This window comes from Musa acuminata, chromosome BXJ1-10 (genome assembly GCF_036884655.1).
Source record: "Musa acuminata AAA Group cultivar baxijiao chromosome BXJ1-10, Cavendish_Baxijiao_AAA, whole genome shotgun sequence".
Taxonomy (NCBI): domain Eukaryota; kingdom Viridiplantae; phylum Streptophyta; class Magnoliopsida; order Zingiberales; family Musaceae; genus Musa; species Musa acuminata.
In genome coordinates, this window is record NC_088336.1 from 17,066,005 (window position 1) to 17,081,484 (window position 15,480).

At 43.0% G+C, this 15,480-nt stretch overlaps 1 protein-coding gene across 1 annotated transcript; it reads right to left on the minus strand.

The window, feature by feature from the left end:
* Positions 1–1,745: 1,745 nt before the first annotated feature.
* LOC104000009 (cysteine-rich receptor-like protein kinase 19) lies at positions 1,746–3,724 on the minus strand. The gene is made up of 6 exons (XM_009421933.3): positions 3,545–3,724; positions 3,255–3,412; positions 2,963–3,173; positions 2,626–2,863; positions 2,393–2,555; positions 1,746–2,264 (listed from the first exon to the last, which is right to left on the minus strand). The coding sequence occupies exons 1-6, from the start codon at positions 3,615–3,617 to the stop codon at positions 1,974–1,976; spliced, it is 1,134 nt and encodes a 377-aa protein (XP_009420208.2). The 5' UTR covers positions 3,618–3,724; the 3' UTR covers positions 1,746–1,973.
* Between the last annotated feature and the right edge of the window lie 11,756 nt (positions 3,725–15,480).

Here is a 15,480-nt window from a genome sequence, read left to right on the forward strand (position 1 = left end):
TTAATTATACTATAGAAGATGGTCATTGTTTTCTCTCACCATTATTGAAAATTATAGATATTATTATGAACAAGCGATTTGGAGGCCACAGGTTCACGATAGACAGGAGGAAAACATACTCGTGGTGATAGACATGAGAGGGGATGAGATAGGGGAGGGTGGTTAGGCTCGCAGGTGATGATGGTGCATGTTCGTCGATTGGCTTGAGGTCGATGATGACATGCGGTTTGGCATATCGGGATTGGACCATGGATCCTATCTGGGAATGGATTGCAAGAGCATATGAAAAATAGCCATCCGTAAGCGACACGTCGTAAGTAAATAAAAGAATGAGAACAAAAATATCGCTTCATGTGAGTCGCAATTCTTCTTATGTTCGAGTTGATCATGGTGTTCTCCATCCTTAACTTACCGTACGCAGCCATCATAACACAACAATCTTCAACCCATGCTATCACCGAAGATACGTATGACGATAGTGATAAATTATTATTATTATTATTATTATTATTATTATTATTATTATTAACTTTATTTTTATTTAGAATGGAGGATCGAAATTAAGGTCCAACACGAAGACATTGGTTAAGTGTTAGTAGACTTATTTATCAAATGTTGAAGTTTTAGATTTTATCTGATAATTTTTTTATACTGCTAAGGGTATGTGTCAATCTCACTTATCAAAAATTTAAGATTTATAATATTATATATAAATTAATACCTAAGATATTAATGTTGTGTTCTTACGTTAAGGGTTTGAATTGCAATGTGATAAATGTTTATATATATATAATATTAATATAATGATGATATATCAGACTCATTTATTGAGAGTTAAAAATCTAATATCTCATTCGTTAATTTTTTATTATATGAGCATCCCATTTGATAAATTTTATATTTAAAATATTAATTTAAGACATTTTATATCAGAATTAGTTGTTTGTAGGAAGAAAATATTGTTTGAATCAGATCCATGTATCTATAGTGTTCTGATATATAGAAGTAGTGCTGCAGAATGTTGTGAGGATATAATTATCTGTGCTATTCTCAGCTTATTATTACAAGCTGAGCAATGAAAAATGTATGAAAATGATTTTTTTGACTTAAATATAATATTTGGAAAATATTTCATATTCACAAGTCTCTTTCCATTAGAGATCATTAGAATTTGACTGCTACAGAGAGTGAGAAAGCTTAATGTTCAATGCACTCCTCCAGCAATTTGAATTGGACTGGTGAGACATGATTCCTGATAAAGCCAATCATTTTTAGTTCTTCAACAAAGTCAGTGGATAGGTGGTTGATTCAGTCAAGCTGCTAAGTTTGAAAGATGTCACACAATAAACTAATGGGATTTCTAATCTGTGATTGATTGGTCAAATAGCCATCATGTTTTCTATTTAATGAAGCTTCCATGTACTTTCCCTTGATGTGCTTTGTCCAATATGTCACCCAAAGTTGACAATGCCATGAGACAATCTTGGATGTCATTGTCAATGCCTATGTCACCCAAAGTTGACTAGTCCATTCATCAAACCCACCCATGCTAAATTATGAACTTGAGATCTGATGGATTTAGTGTTCTTCTTACAGACAGATTTGTTGGCAAGTTCTTGTGACACATTTCTTCCTTTATGTTCATCATTGTTCTACAGGAGATAGTAGTTTGATATGAGTGTGAGACAGGCATCTACATGTTTGCTTGCTCAATAATTATTGTCATCATAGGCAAAAAAAGCACATTATTGAACATCCAATGTGGTCATTGAAAAGCTTACAACAGTACATCCAAAGCAGTCTCATATACTGATGGAGCACAAAGAACATGCAGTATAAGCTCATGTGCTTGCGTTCTCACATGTTTACTTCTCTCATTTGTGCACGCTTTGATTGCATAGTGACATCACATCAGAATAGAAAGTTGATGCAGCCAAACAAACAGACTTTGGAAGAACACTGTGCTTCACACATCATCTGCAATCTATTTCTGTGTTGGTGACTTCATTGACAGAGCAGCTCTCAGAGCTCTCCGGTTTGCTTCTCGCCCCAAAGAATGCAACTGGTTTGGGTGCAGGGAGATCATCTGCATCACTATTTAGCAGGGAGACCACCATTGACATGGTTGGCCTGTCCGCTGGGAATTCTTGAACGCATAGCAGCCCAAGTTTAATGCACCTCATCACTTGAGAGCTATTGCATGAATCGCCCAATGATGGATCTACCAGCTCTAGGATTCTGTGCTCTTCCCACAGCCTCCATGCCTGCAACATCCAATATCAAATTGCCACACTTCATATGAGTGTTAGAACACCAGAAGAAGAAGAAGAAGAAGAAGAAGAAGAAGAAGAAGAAGAAGAAGAAGAAGAAGAAGTTTTGAGTGAGTACTTACGTATCCCAAAAGGCCAATCGATTCATCGTCGTCGTCGTCGTCGTTGAGATAGTAGCTATTCTTCTTACCACTCAAAATCTCTAAAACCAAGACGCCGAAGCTGAAGACATCCGATTTCTCGGAGAATTTTCCTCCCATGGCATACTCAGGAGACATGTATCCACTGCACGTTAGCATCGATTGATGAGATCCTTCAAAAGACGAGACATCAGGCAATGATTGATGTGACTTACATTGTTCCAACAACTCTCTTAGTTGTTTCTTGAATCTGATCTCCTCCAAAGATGCGTGCCATCCCGAAGTCAGAAATTTTCGGATTAAATTGTTCGTCAAGCAGAATGTTGCTGGTTTTCAGATCTCTGTGGATTATTCTCAATCGAGAGTCGCGATGAAGGTAGACCAGTCCTCGAGCAACACCCTCGATGATGCTGTAGCGCTTTCTCCAGACCAGTGTTCTTGAATTAGTGGCGTCTGGCCAAGATATTATTAGAACAGGTCAAGAACACAAGCTAGCTCGAGAGAAAAGAGCTTCTACTGCATAGATGATGATGAAGAGATTAGCAAACTGACCAAAGAGAAAGAAATCCAAACTCTTGTTGGGCATGAATTCATAGACCAGTAACTTCTCTTCTCCATGGATGCAGTAGCCCAAAAGCTTCACAAGGTTCCTGTGTTGGAGTCTGGATATAACTTCTACCTCATTCTTGAATTCCTTTGTGCCTTGACCAGATCTCTCTGACAGTCTCTTCACAGCTATCACTCGTCCATCAGCAAACCTTCCCTGGTGAAAGATGTTATCCAATAAAAGATCACAAGCTTAACAACATCAAAAGAGTAATCTCAAGGAGAACATGAAGAGTACCTTATAAACTGGGCCAAATCCTCCTTCTCCAAGCTTATTCCCATGATCAAAGTAGTTTGTTGCTGCTTTTATGATGTCTATATCGTATTGTTGTGAATCTAAGCCTTGATTACCCGAGGAGTTTCCGACCACAGTTGATTCTTCTGTTCTTCTCGATGCTATATGACAATACCATATCAAAGTTAAACTAAATTCATGAGTGAGACTTACGTTTGATGACCTTCGAGTTGCACACATGTTACTGTGAACTTGGCGCTGAGCTAAGAAAAGAAGGAGAGGATTAAACTTACTTCTGTGTCTGTAGACATGCTTAAACAACTTGCAACCACCGGTGTACAAGAATTTGTGAACGCAGAAGGACATGATGTTCTCAGAGAGTAAGGTTTTCTTGAACAGGTTCCCTCACACACAATGCTGGATGCAAAGCAATGCATTAAAATGTCTTATTGTTGCTCATCAGAAAACTTCGTGAAGACATCATTGTTTGTCATCAGCAGGTTTGAACTTGAGGAACAATTAAGTTTGTTGACCATGTTATCTGTCATAATCAACACTGTCATGTTGGTTATTTGAATGTGATTGGGAAGACCGAATGATGATAAGAACAAAGATGAAGATAGCTAAATAATAACATGATTGACTTCGTGGCACTTGCTTGGCAATGAAGTAATGATTTTGTTAAGACTTTACATCTGTATGATCTGTGTTTTTATTATTATTATTGTTTTTCTTCTTTTTACCCCAATGTTTCTTACCTCCTCTAATTTTTTTTTCTCACAAAAGCTATCTATTGAGCAAATTTTACTAAACGAATAATTTAAAGTCGTCTTAACCAAGATTTCAAAATATTATAGTAGTAGACTCATCAAATCCTTACAAATTCATTTAATTTTATTTCAACTTTGATATGAGACTATGTTTGGAGTGTCACAATCTCCTCTACCCTAAAGCCTCTATATTATTCGTATATGAAACAAAATTAGAAGTGTTGAATCATTGGTTTAAAATACTCAACGTCAAAGTTTATGATCAGTCGTTAAAAAATTATTCAATTCTACTTTCATTTCCTATATGAAACAAAATTATTGCTTCGTCAAAGTCTTACGGCACTTGCTTGGCAATGAAGTCTTACGGCACTTGCTTGGCATTGAAGTAATGATTTTGTTAAGACTTTACATCTGTATGTATGATCTGTGTTTTTTTAATTATTATTGTTTTTCTTCTTTTTACCCCAATGTTTCTTAACCTCCTCTAATTTTTTTTCTCACAAAGGCTATCTATTGAGCAAATTTTACCGAACAAATAATTTAAAGTCATCTTAACGAAGATTTCAAAATATTATAGTAGTAGACTCATCAAATCCTTACAAATTCATTTAATTTTACTTCAACTTTGATATGAGACTATGTTTGGAGTGTCACAATCTCCTCCACCCTAAAGCCTCTATATTATTCATATATGAAACAAAATTAGAAGTGTTGAATCATTGGTTTAAAATACTCAACGCCAAAGTTTATGATCAGTCGTTAAAAAATTATTCAATTCTACTTTCAATTCCTATATGAAACAAAATTAGAAGTGTTGCGGAAATACAAGATGAGATGAGATTGAGAAAATCATCTTCACTTGTATTAGATAGGATAAAATATAAAGAAAAGAGTCGATCATTTGTATATTTTGAAGTGAAAAAGACACTGAACAAAAACAACATACAGAGTTTGAATTGATATGAGTAATATTCTAATCTTCAAACTAAGTCAGCAAACATCAAAGCTAAGAGGAGCTTCAAACTTTCGATCACCTAAGATCATCTTAAAAATGGTTTTGACAATGACAGTTTGGAGTGTCAGGCTTGAGGAATCATAAAAATAAAAGCTGGAAGGAGATAGAAGCCTAGAAGACGGAGCAGTTGAAGAACAGGTAGAACAAACAGAAAAGTGAAAGAATGGTCTTCATCTGCTTTTGCTAGTGAGTGTCTGATATCCTTTTTTTCTTTTCTGGAAAAGAAAACTATATTAATCAAGCAAAATGGATGCAACTCATATTCTGAGGTTTTATCCATCGGAGAGAAAACTAAAGGGTTGCTTATTAAGAGGAATAGTATTTAACTACGTGGACTTCTTTCTATCATAGTGATGAGGAATATTTTAGATCTCAGCCACGTCGCAACCGATGCACACCATGCCCTCGCCAAGTCAGCACAAGGAGTACTTCCATGCACCAAATAGAATCCGTACCAAGGCACTCCTCTGCACATCCCGTCCCGGAAAACTCGGGACGATGTCGTATGGCACCGTTCCATGCATTCCGGGACGACGGCCACATGAAGGTACTACCTCGCCCCTCGGGGATCGACCGTCATGCCAAACCCACATATTGCTGACCCTCGTACAATAGTATAAAAACACATGACTGGCATCTGGCCAAGAGGAGGAGAAAAAAGAGGGAGGACGAAGCACTAACTTAATCATCGAGGGGCCAAAATCAGGGACCACCCAATGAGGGCCTTATGTGCAGGAGTGCGATCATCCCCGAAAGCGCGACCCCCAAGGAGAGAGATGCCCTCCCAAAGACGATATCGGCATTCAGACCGAGAGGTGCCCCCCTTAGATGAACGTGGTATCCCGACCCACGGGTGTGATCAGCCTCGGATCCCCGTTCGATCGATCGTAGACTCCCGACATCGACCCGTGGACCTAGCCGTGCTGACTCACCAGCCACGGTGCATTTGTTCACTAATATTTTTGGCGCTAGAAGTGATAAAAATTAAATGATATAATTGTCTAGTTCATTTTGATAGTGAGCTCTTGATAACTATTTATACACACTCAGATGGGAGGTTATACACATTCAGCATGGAGGATTTTTCTCAAATGCTTAGAGATTTCCTTAACTGCCTTGAGGAAATCTTATCTGCTTATCATGCTCCGGTAAGATTGAGCTTCTAAGGATGCCGATATTGGACCGATGAGATGAAAAAAGTTTACAGGCGAGAGCCTTTGTGAGTGAGTCTGCTAGTTGATCAGCTATATGTACGTGAGAAACACGGAGTTGATGTCTGACAACTTCAATGGCTATGTGTTTCATGCAAGAATAGAACACTGGATTAGCACATAAGTAGGTAGCTCCAATATTATCACAATATATTGTAGGAATAACTGTGGAGTTGACGTTGAGTTCCTTGAGCAGATTTGTGACCCAATTGAGTTCAGCAGCGGCGGTGGCAATGGCATGGTATTCAGCTTCAGTTGTAGATCGTGCAACCGTCTTTTGTTTTTTAGAACTCCAACTGATTGTAGTAGCTCCAAGGAAGAAAATGTATCATGACGTAGATGTTCTATCATCAAAGTTCCTTGCCCAATCAGCATCAGCAAAGGCATGGAGATGGAGTGAAGTATTTTTGCGAAGAAAAATACCATGATTAAGAGTCCCTTTAAGATACCGTAAAATTCGTTTGACCGCAGACCAATGCGTAGTAGATGGTCGATGCATGAATTGCGATAATTTATTGATAGCAAATGAAATATCTGGACGGGTGAGAGCCAAGTACTATAAGGAGCCAAGGACTTGTCGATATTGAGTCGAATCTGTAGTAGGACTTCCATCACATAATTTAAGTGATTCACTGGTAGAGAGAGGAGTTGTAACCTCTTTCGCATCCTGCATGTTTGTCTTTGATAATAAATCTTAAATATACTTTCTTTGTGATAGGAAGAGACCTGAAGATATAAATGTTGCTTCCACTCCAAAAAAGTAGCTTAAAGTTCCTAGATCTTTGAGGGAGAATCGATCGGCCAAGTGCTTTAGAAATGCCTGAGTCTTCAAAGGATCATTTCCTATGACAATAATATCATCCATATATACTAAAAGATATATTATGCTTCTATTGTGCTGACAAATGAATAATGAGGTATCAGACTTGGAATTGATGAAGCTAATTGAGGTAAAAAACGAGCCAAGCTTGTTATACCAAGCCCTTGGAGCTTGACGAAGTCCATAAATAGCTTTTTGAAGTTTGCAGACATGCCTCAGATATTGAGGATGAACGAAACCAGGGGGTTGCTGCATAAAGACATCTTTAGTAAGTGTCCCCTGTAAAAAGGCATTGTTAACATCCAATTGTCGTATGTGCTAGCCCTTTGAGATGACCAAACTCAAGATAAGACGAATTATTATGGGTTTAACAATGGGACTAAATATCTTTACACTAGTAAGAAGATTTTTGTAAGAAGATTTTTGAGCATCATATTCGTCACACATAGCTTTACACTAGTAAGAAGATTTTTGAGCTTGAGTGATTGTAGTGGGTTCACTGGCCTCAGTGGAGGAACTTGTTATAGCATGTAAGTCAAGGACTTGACGTGGTTTGACAATGCCACTTTTGGAGCGTGTTGTCATTGAATGTCTAGGGGGGATAGAAGTGGTAGATTATGTTGGTGGTATAGCCGAGGGCGAGTCACTGTCATGGACCGGGCCAACCGTCGGCACGATAATGTCACTAGGTCTAGGAGAAGGTAAAGCCAGTGGCAATGTTGCTGAGGGTATTACTTCATTAATAGGGGAAACTTGTGAGGAAGGGAGTGGAGAAATAGATGGAGTGAGAAGCTGTTGAACTTGAGTAATAGTAGTATGCGGATCTTGAGGGTAAGGACTGGATGGTGTCATTGGAGATTCGTGTGATGAGATCGGAGGGATATTCCAGTGATGCATGTTTATTGGAGTAGCTTGCATGGTAGGATTATTTTGAAAAGGAAAGACAGACTCCTCAAAAATAACATGACGTGATATAAAGACTTTTTTAGTTTGGGGTTCATAGCATCGAAAAGTATTATGTTCAAGAGAGTAGCCTATAAAAGTGCAAGGCTTAGACCGTGGTGTTAGCTTATGTGACACATAGGGACGGAGCTATGGATAACATAAACATCCAAAAACTTTAAGTTTATGAAGGTTTAGAAGCTTGTGGAATAATTTTTCAAATGGTGATTGGTATTGTAAGACTGGAGTGAGCATACGATTAATGAGATAAACTGTAGTTTGAAAAGCTACTGACCAAAAAGGTGGTGGCATGGATGCTTGATGTAGAAGGGAGAGACTAATTTCAACGATATGCCGATGTTTACGTTCAGCAGAGCCAACCAATTGGGGAGTATGTGGGGGTGACTCGAGGTGTTGTATACCACAAGCAGAGAGATAGGATGTGAGGGCTTGATATTCGCCTCCGCCATTAGAGTAAACATTTTTAATGGAAGATTGAAAAAAATTCTCGATCAACTTTTGGAAGTTGGTAAATACTGTAGAAACATCAAACTTATGGTGGAGAGGATATAACCATGTGTACTTAGTAAAATAGTCTACAAAAATGACATAAAAGCGAAACTTGTCAAAAGAAGGAATTGAGGTAGGGCCCCACACGTTGGTATAAATGATTTCAAATGATTTAGAGCAAGAAATGGAGGTTGTCCCAAAAAGCAGTTTATAACTTTTATTGCAAAGATAAACATCGCAATGATTGACAGTGCTATTGATTTTCAAGGTAGGAAGAGAATAACGAGAAAGTAATTTTTGCTGGATAAAAGGAGAGGGATGACCAAGACGACGATGCCATACATCAACCGGAGCTGCGATTGAAGAGTGAGCAGTAGGAAGGGTAATTTGCAAAGCGGATGGCCACTCATAAATGTTGTCTTTGTTCTGGCCCTAGACTAAGGATGCCCCCGTGCTCAAATCCTTGACAAGAAAAAAGTTAGGAAAGAATTCAATTGAGGTGTTATTTTGCTTACAGAATTGAGAAATGGAAATGAGGTTTCTTTTAATGTTAGGATCACACAGAACATCATCGAGTGTAAAAGTTGTGGTAAGTGAACTACGCATTGAGGAACCAGAATGAGTAATAGGAATTCTTTTACCGTCACTGATGATGATATCTTCATTTTCATCATAGTTGTTGTAGATGGACAGGTTTTGAAGATCAGAGATGATGTGATGAGAGGCGCCCGAGTCCATAATCCAATTAAGTTGGGTAGGACTTGGAGTAGCCATAAAATTCACTTGAGGCCACTGTGATGGAGCAGGGATTCTGGGGCGAGACCGACAGACTTTCGTGGAGTGTCCAACTTTATCACATAATTGGCAAACGACTCGTTGGTGGCCGAGGAGCAGTTGCAAGGACGGCGGCCACCATGGTAGTATAGGTGAGGTTCTTGTGAGGGTAGGAGGTGGCCGAGCAGTCTCTGACTCCGGAACAGGAAGTAGCGACACCGGAGGAGAGGTAAGCAACAGCACTACCCTTTCTAACTGAATAGAAAAGAGGAGCAGTAGAAGGCTTCGACAGAGCTGCCTGCATCCGCAAGGAAGAAGGCTCTGATACCATGATAAAAATTAAACGAAGAATATAGAAAGATAGAAATTGCAGAAGAAACTATGAAATATATAAGATGTAATTGTCTAGTTCATTTTGATGGTGAGCTCTTAATAGCTATTTATACACACTCAGCAGGGAGGTTATACACATTCAACATGGAGGATTTTTCTCAACTGCTCAGAGATTTCCTCAATTGCCTTGAGAAAATCTTATCTACTTATTAAGTAGGGTCGATGTCGTAGGAGCACCCCACAGGAGTTCACCCCGAGAGAGAACCACCGGTTGGTCACCCCCCTTTCAAACTTGGAGATCAGCCCCTCCCTGTCCTTAGGGACGGGGGGATCTCAGCCCCGACGTTGGATCGCTACTAGCGCCTGTTCAATGATTTAGGGCTTCCTCCCCCTGGGTATACCACAAGACCCTCGGTCGTTTCGCCCGAGGCGTTCCTTGGCCTAGCCAAGAACTTTGGTGGGAATGATGCAGACGATCGTCCTGCTCATTCCGCAGATCATGCAGCTAGCAGCTCCCCCAACTGACCCGACATAGCAAAGGCTAAGCGGGGAACGAGTCAAGACAAGAGAAGCCCGAGACCATGCAGCAACCCTAAGGAGCCTTCTCGAGCAAAGCCCGCCCGCACCTCACCGAGCTGCCACACCTGTCCCCGAGCCCGACACCTTGTCATCGAACTCGACGGATGACTCATTAAGGGTCCGACTATCCGTGGTTAACTGCCGCCTAGACACGTTCCAGCGTGAGTTCCACAAATCGTGCGGCGAAATGGGCGAAAGTAGCTCGGTCGGATCCCCGTTCATCCAGAAATTCCAAGATAAGCTTGTGCCACTCAACTTCAGACTCCCGGTGTTGGAAATATATGATGGCGGCTCCGACCCCTAGGAGCATGTTGTCGTGTTTTGGTCTCAAATGGCCCTTTACAGCACCTCCGATGCCCTGATGTGTCGAGCCTTCCCGACCACCTTCAGAGGACTGGCACGGGCGTGGTTCAGCCGACTGCGGCCGTCCTCGATCTCTTTCTTTGATCAACTTGCAAGGGAGTTCTAGCAAAACTTCCTGGCTAGCGTGCGACCTCGACCTTCCATGGTCACACTACTTGCATTATCCCAATGCAAAGATGAATCACTTTCTCAATTCATGGCGCACTTCGCCGCTGAAGTTTGGGGGTTCCCAGATGCTCATCCCTCTTTGATCATGCAGGCATTTCTAATGGGCCTGAGACCCTCGAGGTTCTTTTGGTCATTGATTAAGAAGCTGCCCGTAACCATCCCTGAGATGCTCCAGCGCGCCAACCAGTATATCATTGCTCAACGATCGAAAGAGTTATGCAAAGCTCACAGAGGTGAGGGGAATTGCTAACTCAAAGAATTTAGTACTCATGCATGGGCTTGTATGCGGACGATAGAATGTTCGTGGCCATCCCAAGGCAATCGAAACTCGGCGTCATGGAGCATTGAAACTTTCTCTTCGGCATGTGAAGGATACGTCCGTAGGAGGCTGAAGTCTGCAACGAGTTCAGCATGTTGCTAGGTCTTGAGTGGTGCAACGGGGGCTGTATTGACGTGGAGTCGCAATCTAGCAAGTGCATTTGCAGGAGGCAGAACAATGCATAGTTTGTTCAGCAGATCGGAGTAGTCCAAGGGGATGGTGGTCTCTGAAACGAAGAGAGATGTTGCTCCAATGGGACAGTTATTCAAGAGGAATAAGTCCCAGCTCTCCAAGAGGGAGAATCATGTGGGACGGACCTCACATGTTGAGGAGGAGTACCTCAACAATAATAACTCCATGAAGCTCAATGGACTGAGCAAGCAGCGATGAGTCATCGCATGATCTCGCTTGAGAGAATGCATTGGTGGATGCATTGCGAGATCAAGTGGGAGAGTGACCCAAAGCAACTTAAATAAAGGCACACTTGGAGTCAATATGGAGATCATACTCAAGGGAGGGCTGGCCCGTGGAATGGTGGGCGCGAGGGCCACCATCGACTCAATGCAAAAACGAGGAACGGAGCAACTTGGGTGTAACTTGGCGAAGTACCCAAGCCAACATAGAAGTTGGAACATGGAGCAGAGGCACAGTGCTTTCCTTAGACAGAGGTCAAGGACATGAACTCTTGCAGAGGCAAGAGTAGGATCATGTTATTCCATGGGTCCTTCATTCTAACGGAGTGGACTCATCTTGCATGGTGCCAAAGACGAAGGGAGCTTCTGAGCACATGCACCTTATCTCGGAAAAGCATTTGATGGAGGAACTAAGGCGACTCAATTTGCGAAGGTGAGGTTGGGTTCAGAAGGCCTTAGCACGGGGTAAGAGGACGCAGAGGCGGGTACTCTTGAAGAATATGCCACAGTGTTGCAAATCAAGTTGCTGGGCAGGAAGCGGTGCGCAGCGGAGATTGTGCTGGTAGGGGCAGAGGCCCAGGATCTAGATAATGGTGCACTAATTGCAGCGAAGTCGGGGGACTTCGGGAGCTACTAGGCGACGGACTATCCTAGAGCGGTGCTTCATCTAGGTGTGACCCAAGAGTGGGTGGATAAAGGTCGATTGCTAAAGGAGCGAACAAAATCAAAGGTGAAAGTGACCCTGCGATGTATTGGCAGAGGCCACACATAGAGGGACCACAATTCGAGTTTATTCCACAAGGATCAAAATGCAATGGAGATGTCACCAAGAGGCAACATGGTGCAGCGGATCATGGTGGAACAATTCATGGCAATGCGATACACATGAGATAGTCCTGTGAGGGACTAGATCATATGGAGGTATGATCGGGAGCTACTGGAAGCTCCACTTCGGTGAACAACCCGACGATAAGAAGGGCTATGGATTCAAGGAGTGAAGGGCATGGTACCACAGAGGCGGGTCTTCCGTGCATACATTGAATTTTGCATCGGATGAAAGCCTTGGTCATCAGCATATGGGGGCTGTGTTCCACCAAGGGAAAAGTTTAAATGCAAATACCAGTGAGTCCCATGGGAGGGACTTGATCATACAGAGGTATGATCGAAGCAGTTGGAGAGTTGGACTACTCCAGAGCTCATATTCGCTTAAGGGAGCCCGACAAGTCAGAGGACTAGGTCGAGTAAGCGAACGTTGCTACCAAGGAAGCTAAGGAGAACAGAATCGGTGCAAACCCTATAACGTGATGGCAGAGGCCATGCATGGGAGTTACAGTCTGTCTTTCCATCGACCAAAGGGAGCTGCTTAGAGAATACAGAGGTGTTGAAGCCAGGGGTCGAAAGGGGCGAGGAAGCGACGACGAGTCCAGAGGGACTTAGCTATCCAAAATCAAGCATCAGTTAGAATGGAGGTGGACTCAGAGGAGTACCACAGAGGCATATCTACTGATTGTGAAGAAAAGTGATGTAGATGCGAGGCAACGGATAGTAGTGCCATGGGCATGGCAGCGCCATGGTACTATAGAGGCGGGACTTCCGTGAAAGTCATTGATCCCTTGCTCTCATGGAGGGAGAGCGCTTGGTCGTAAAAGGGGCCGAGGAGGCGGAGCATGCAGAGGCAAATCTCTAAGTACCGAGACAAGGCTGAAGGGCAGAGGCCAAGAAACTTCGTAAGATCGGTGTCAATGAGCTTCTCATCAAGATAGCCGAAAGTGAAGGACTTTGGGTCATGCAAGAGTGCACGACCAAGGAACGAAGCAGGCAGTACGCGGTGTTGTACCTTTGCTACTCAGGGGAGTAGGCGGCAGGGTTGATGGAGAAGACGGTACAATCCCGGAGATGACCAAATCTATTAGAGAATTACTCCAAGTTGGGGTGAAAACTTTTTGCATTCCAGAAGTTCGATGGCATTGAGAAGGTGAATCACAGTAGCTAACTCAATGCAAGGAGTGCAAACACTTCAAGTGCTTCAGAAGTGTGAGCAAAGAGCAGGCGAAGGCCAGTAACCAGCTCGATGCATGGAGTACAACCTCGAGGAGGCAGGCGAAGTCAAGTAACCTTTGCCTTCTCAATCCTTAAGAAAATGGACGAAACTGAGTACCCCAATTCTCTTATCTATCCAGCAGAGGAGCTCTGCACAAGTTCAAAGACTCTTCGAAGATAATGGAAGACAATAGTTGTTAAATCCTTACCAACGGTGATCAGTGTTACTAAGAGTAGATTGTCCGCTTCATTTCCCAACGAAATGCCAATCGAAAGCGGAAGTGTGGAGGAAGGACCCAAAACTTCAGAAGTAAATTTTGTGGAGGAAGGACCCAAAACTTCAGAAGTTTACGAGACGATGCTCGTTAAAGCTCCAACAAGCATCCACCCAATTCAAGCAGCATGAGGCATTTGAGAGACTGGCGCAGTAAGGATGGTCTTTTCCTTCATCTGGAGGATCTGCAGGAACCAACAGGGATCAACACAACTCAGCCAACCCCATACTAGAGTTAGAGTCATTGGCGAGTTGAAGCAGCATGGCGGATTAAAGGTTCGACTACTCAAAAAACAACAGCGGAGAGTAGCTGGGAGCTAAGAGACGCATTGCAGCTGGAGCAGAAGATTGAAGACTCAGCAAAGGCAAGGAGTTGTAGTGTCGACAAAGGCTTCGACGAGGACGTCGAAGGAATAAGTGGGGGAGAATGTCACGGACAAACTTCTAAACAGGATGTTTGATGTAATGCTTATGTATGTCCGTGTCTATTGGTATGTTCATACTTTGACTAGCATGTAGAGGGACAGCCGAAGGCTTAATAGTCCTATTTTATTCGGTCTGTAATGGACCATTTTACCCTTTGTTGTGTAATTGTTCAGAGCTTGTAAAGTTTGTTTGTAATTTGCTTTGTCTATGAAGTGTTTTCGGAAATGTTTGCTTGTGGATCCTGAATGAGGTATTTTCTCTATCCTGTTCTCTCTTTTGTGGGTCCTAAGGGACATGGGAGGCTTCGGGGAGGTTGACCTTTGCGGACGGACAAGCAAGGGTGCCACACGACTTAGGGAAAACCAGCTAAGTCCGTGACAACCTGGCGGAAGTGAGATGGCTCGCTCACTGCTTCGACCGCCTCTCGGTTACAAGGATATGTTGGGTGCAGAATGTGCGAGCCGATGCCTTGGCCAAATTGGCCTCTGCTCGCGACCTGGGAGGAGACCCGGCACCGAATTCCTCATGGCCCCAATAGTGCCGACCCACGACGTCGCCGGGACCGAGGTCTCGCCAAGCCGGATGGAGGAAATCCTCCGCTTCAAGAAGGATGGGACATAGCCCGACGATCCGATGGTCGCACGACGATTGAGGTGAACCCAGGCTTGGTATTGTGAGATTGGTGGAAAGTTGTACCAAAGAGCTTTCTCTCAACCCCTCCTGCATTGCCTCGTGTCGCCTAAGGATGAGACGGTTCTCACCGAGCTCCACGAGGGAATCTACAGAGAGCACATCAGTGGCCAAACATTAGCCTTCAAGATCCTTAGATAAGGATACTATTGGCCGACCATGCGCCGAGATGCCCAATCATACGTGCAAAGGTGCCAACAGTGCCAAAAGCATGCCAAGTTGCACCACCAGCCAGCAGTCCCTCTCACCCCGAAGGATGCACCCTAGCCCTTCGCCCAGTGGGGTCTTGACATCCTCGACCCCTTTCCTCCAACTTCGGGATAGTGACGCTTCATCATAGTTGGGGTCGACTATTTCACCAAGTGAGTCGAAGCCGAACCCCTAGCATCCATTACGGAGAAACAAGTTCAGGGCTTCACATAGAGGAACATCATTTCTCGGTTTGGGATCCTAAGGGCTATCATCACCGACAATGGGACTCAGTTCAACAATACCAAGTTCAAGGCCTACTGCCGGTCATATGAGATACAATTAAAGTTTAGCTCGGTCGCACACCCTCAAACCAACGACCAGGCCGAAGTG

Coding starts and splice junctions, on each gene's coding strand:
- LOC104000009 (XM_009421933.3), bottom strand. CDS start 3,617: ATGTCCTTCTGCGTTCACAAATTCTTGTACACCGGTGGTTGCAAGTTG. Junction 3,174..3,254: donor GATTTGGCCCAGTTTATAAG/GTACTCTTCATG, acceptor ATCTTTCACCAG/GGAAGGTTTGCTGATGGACG. Junction 2,265..2,392: donor CGATTGGCCTTTTGGGATAC/GTAAGTACTCAC, acceptor TGGATGTTGCAG/GCATGGAGGCTGTGGGAAGA.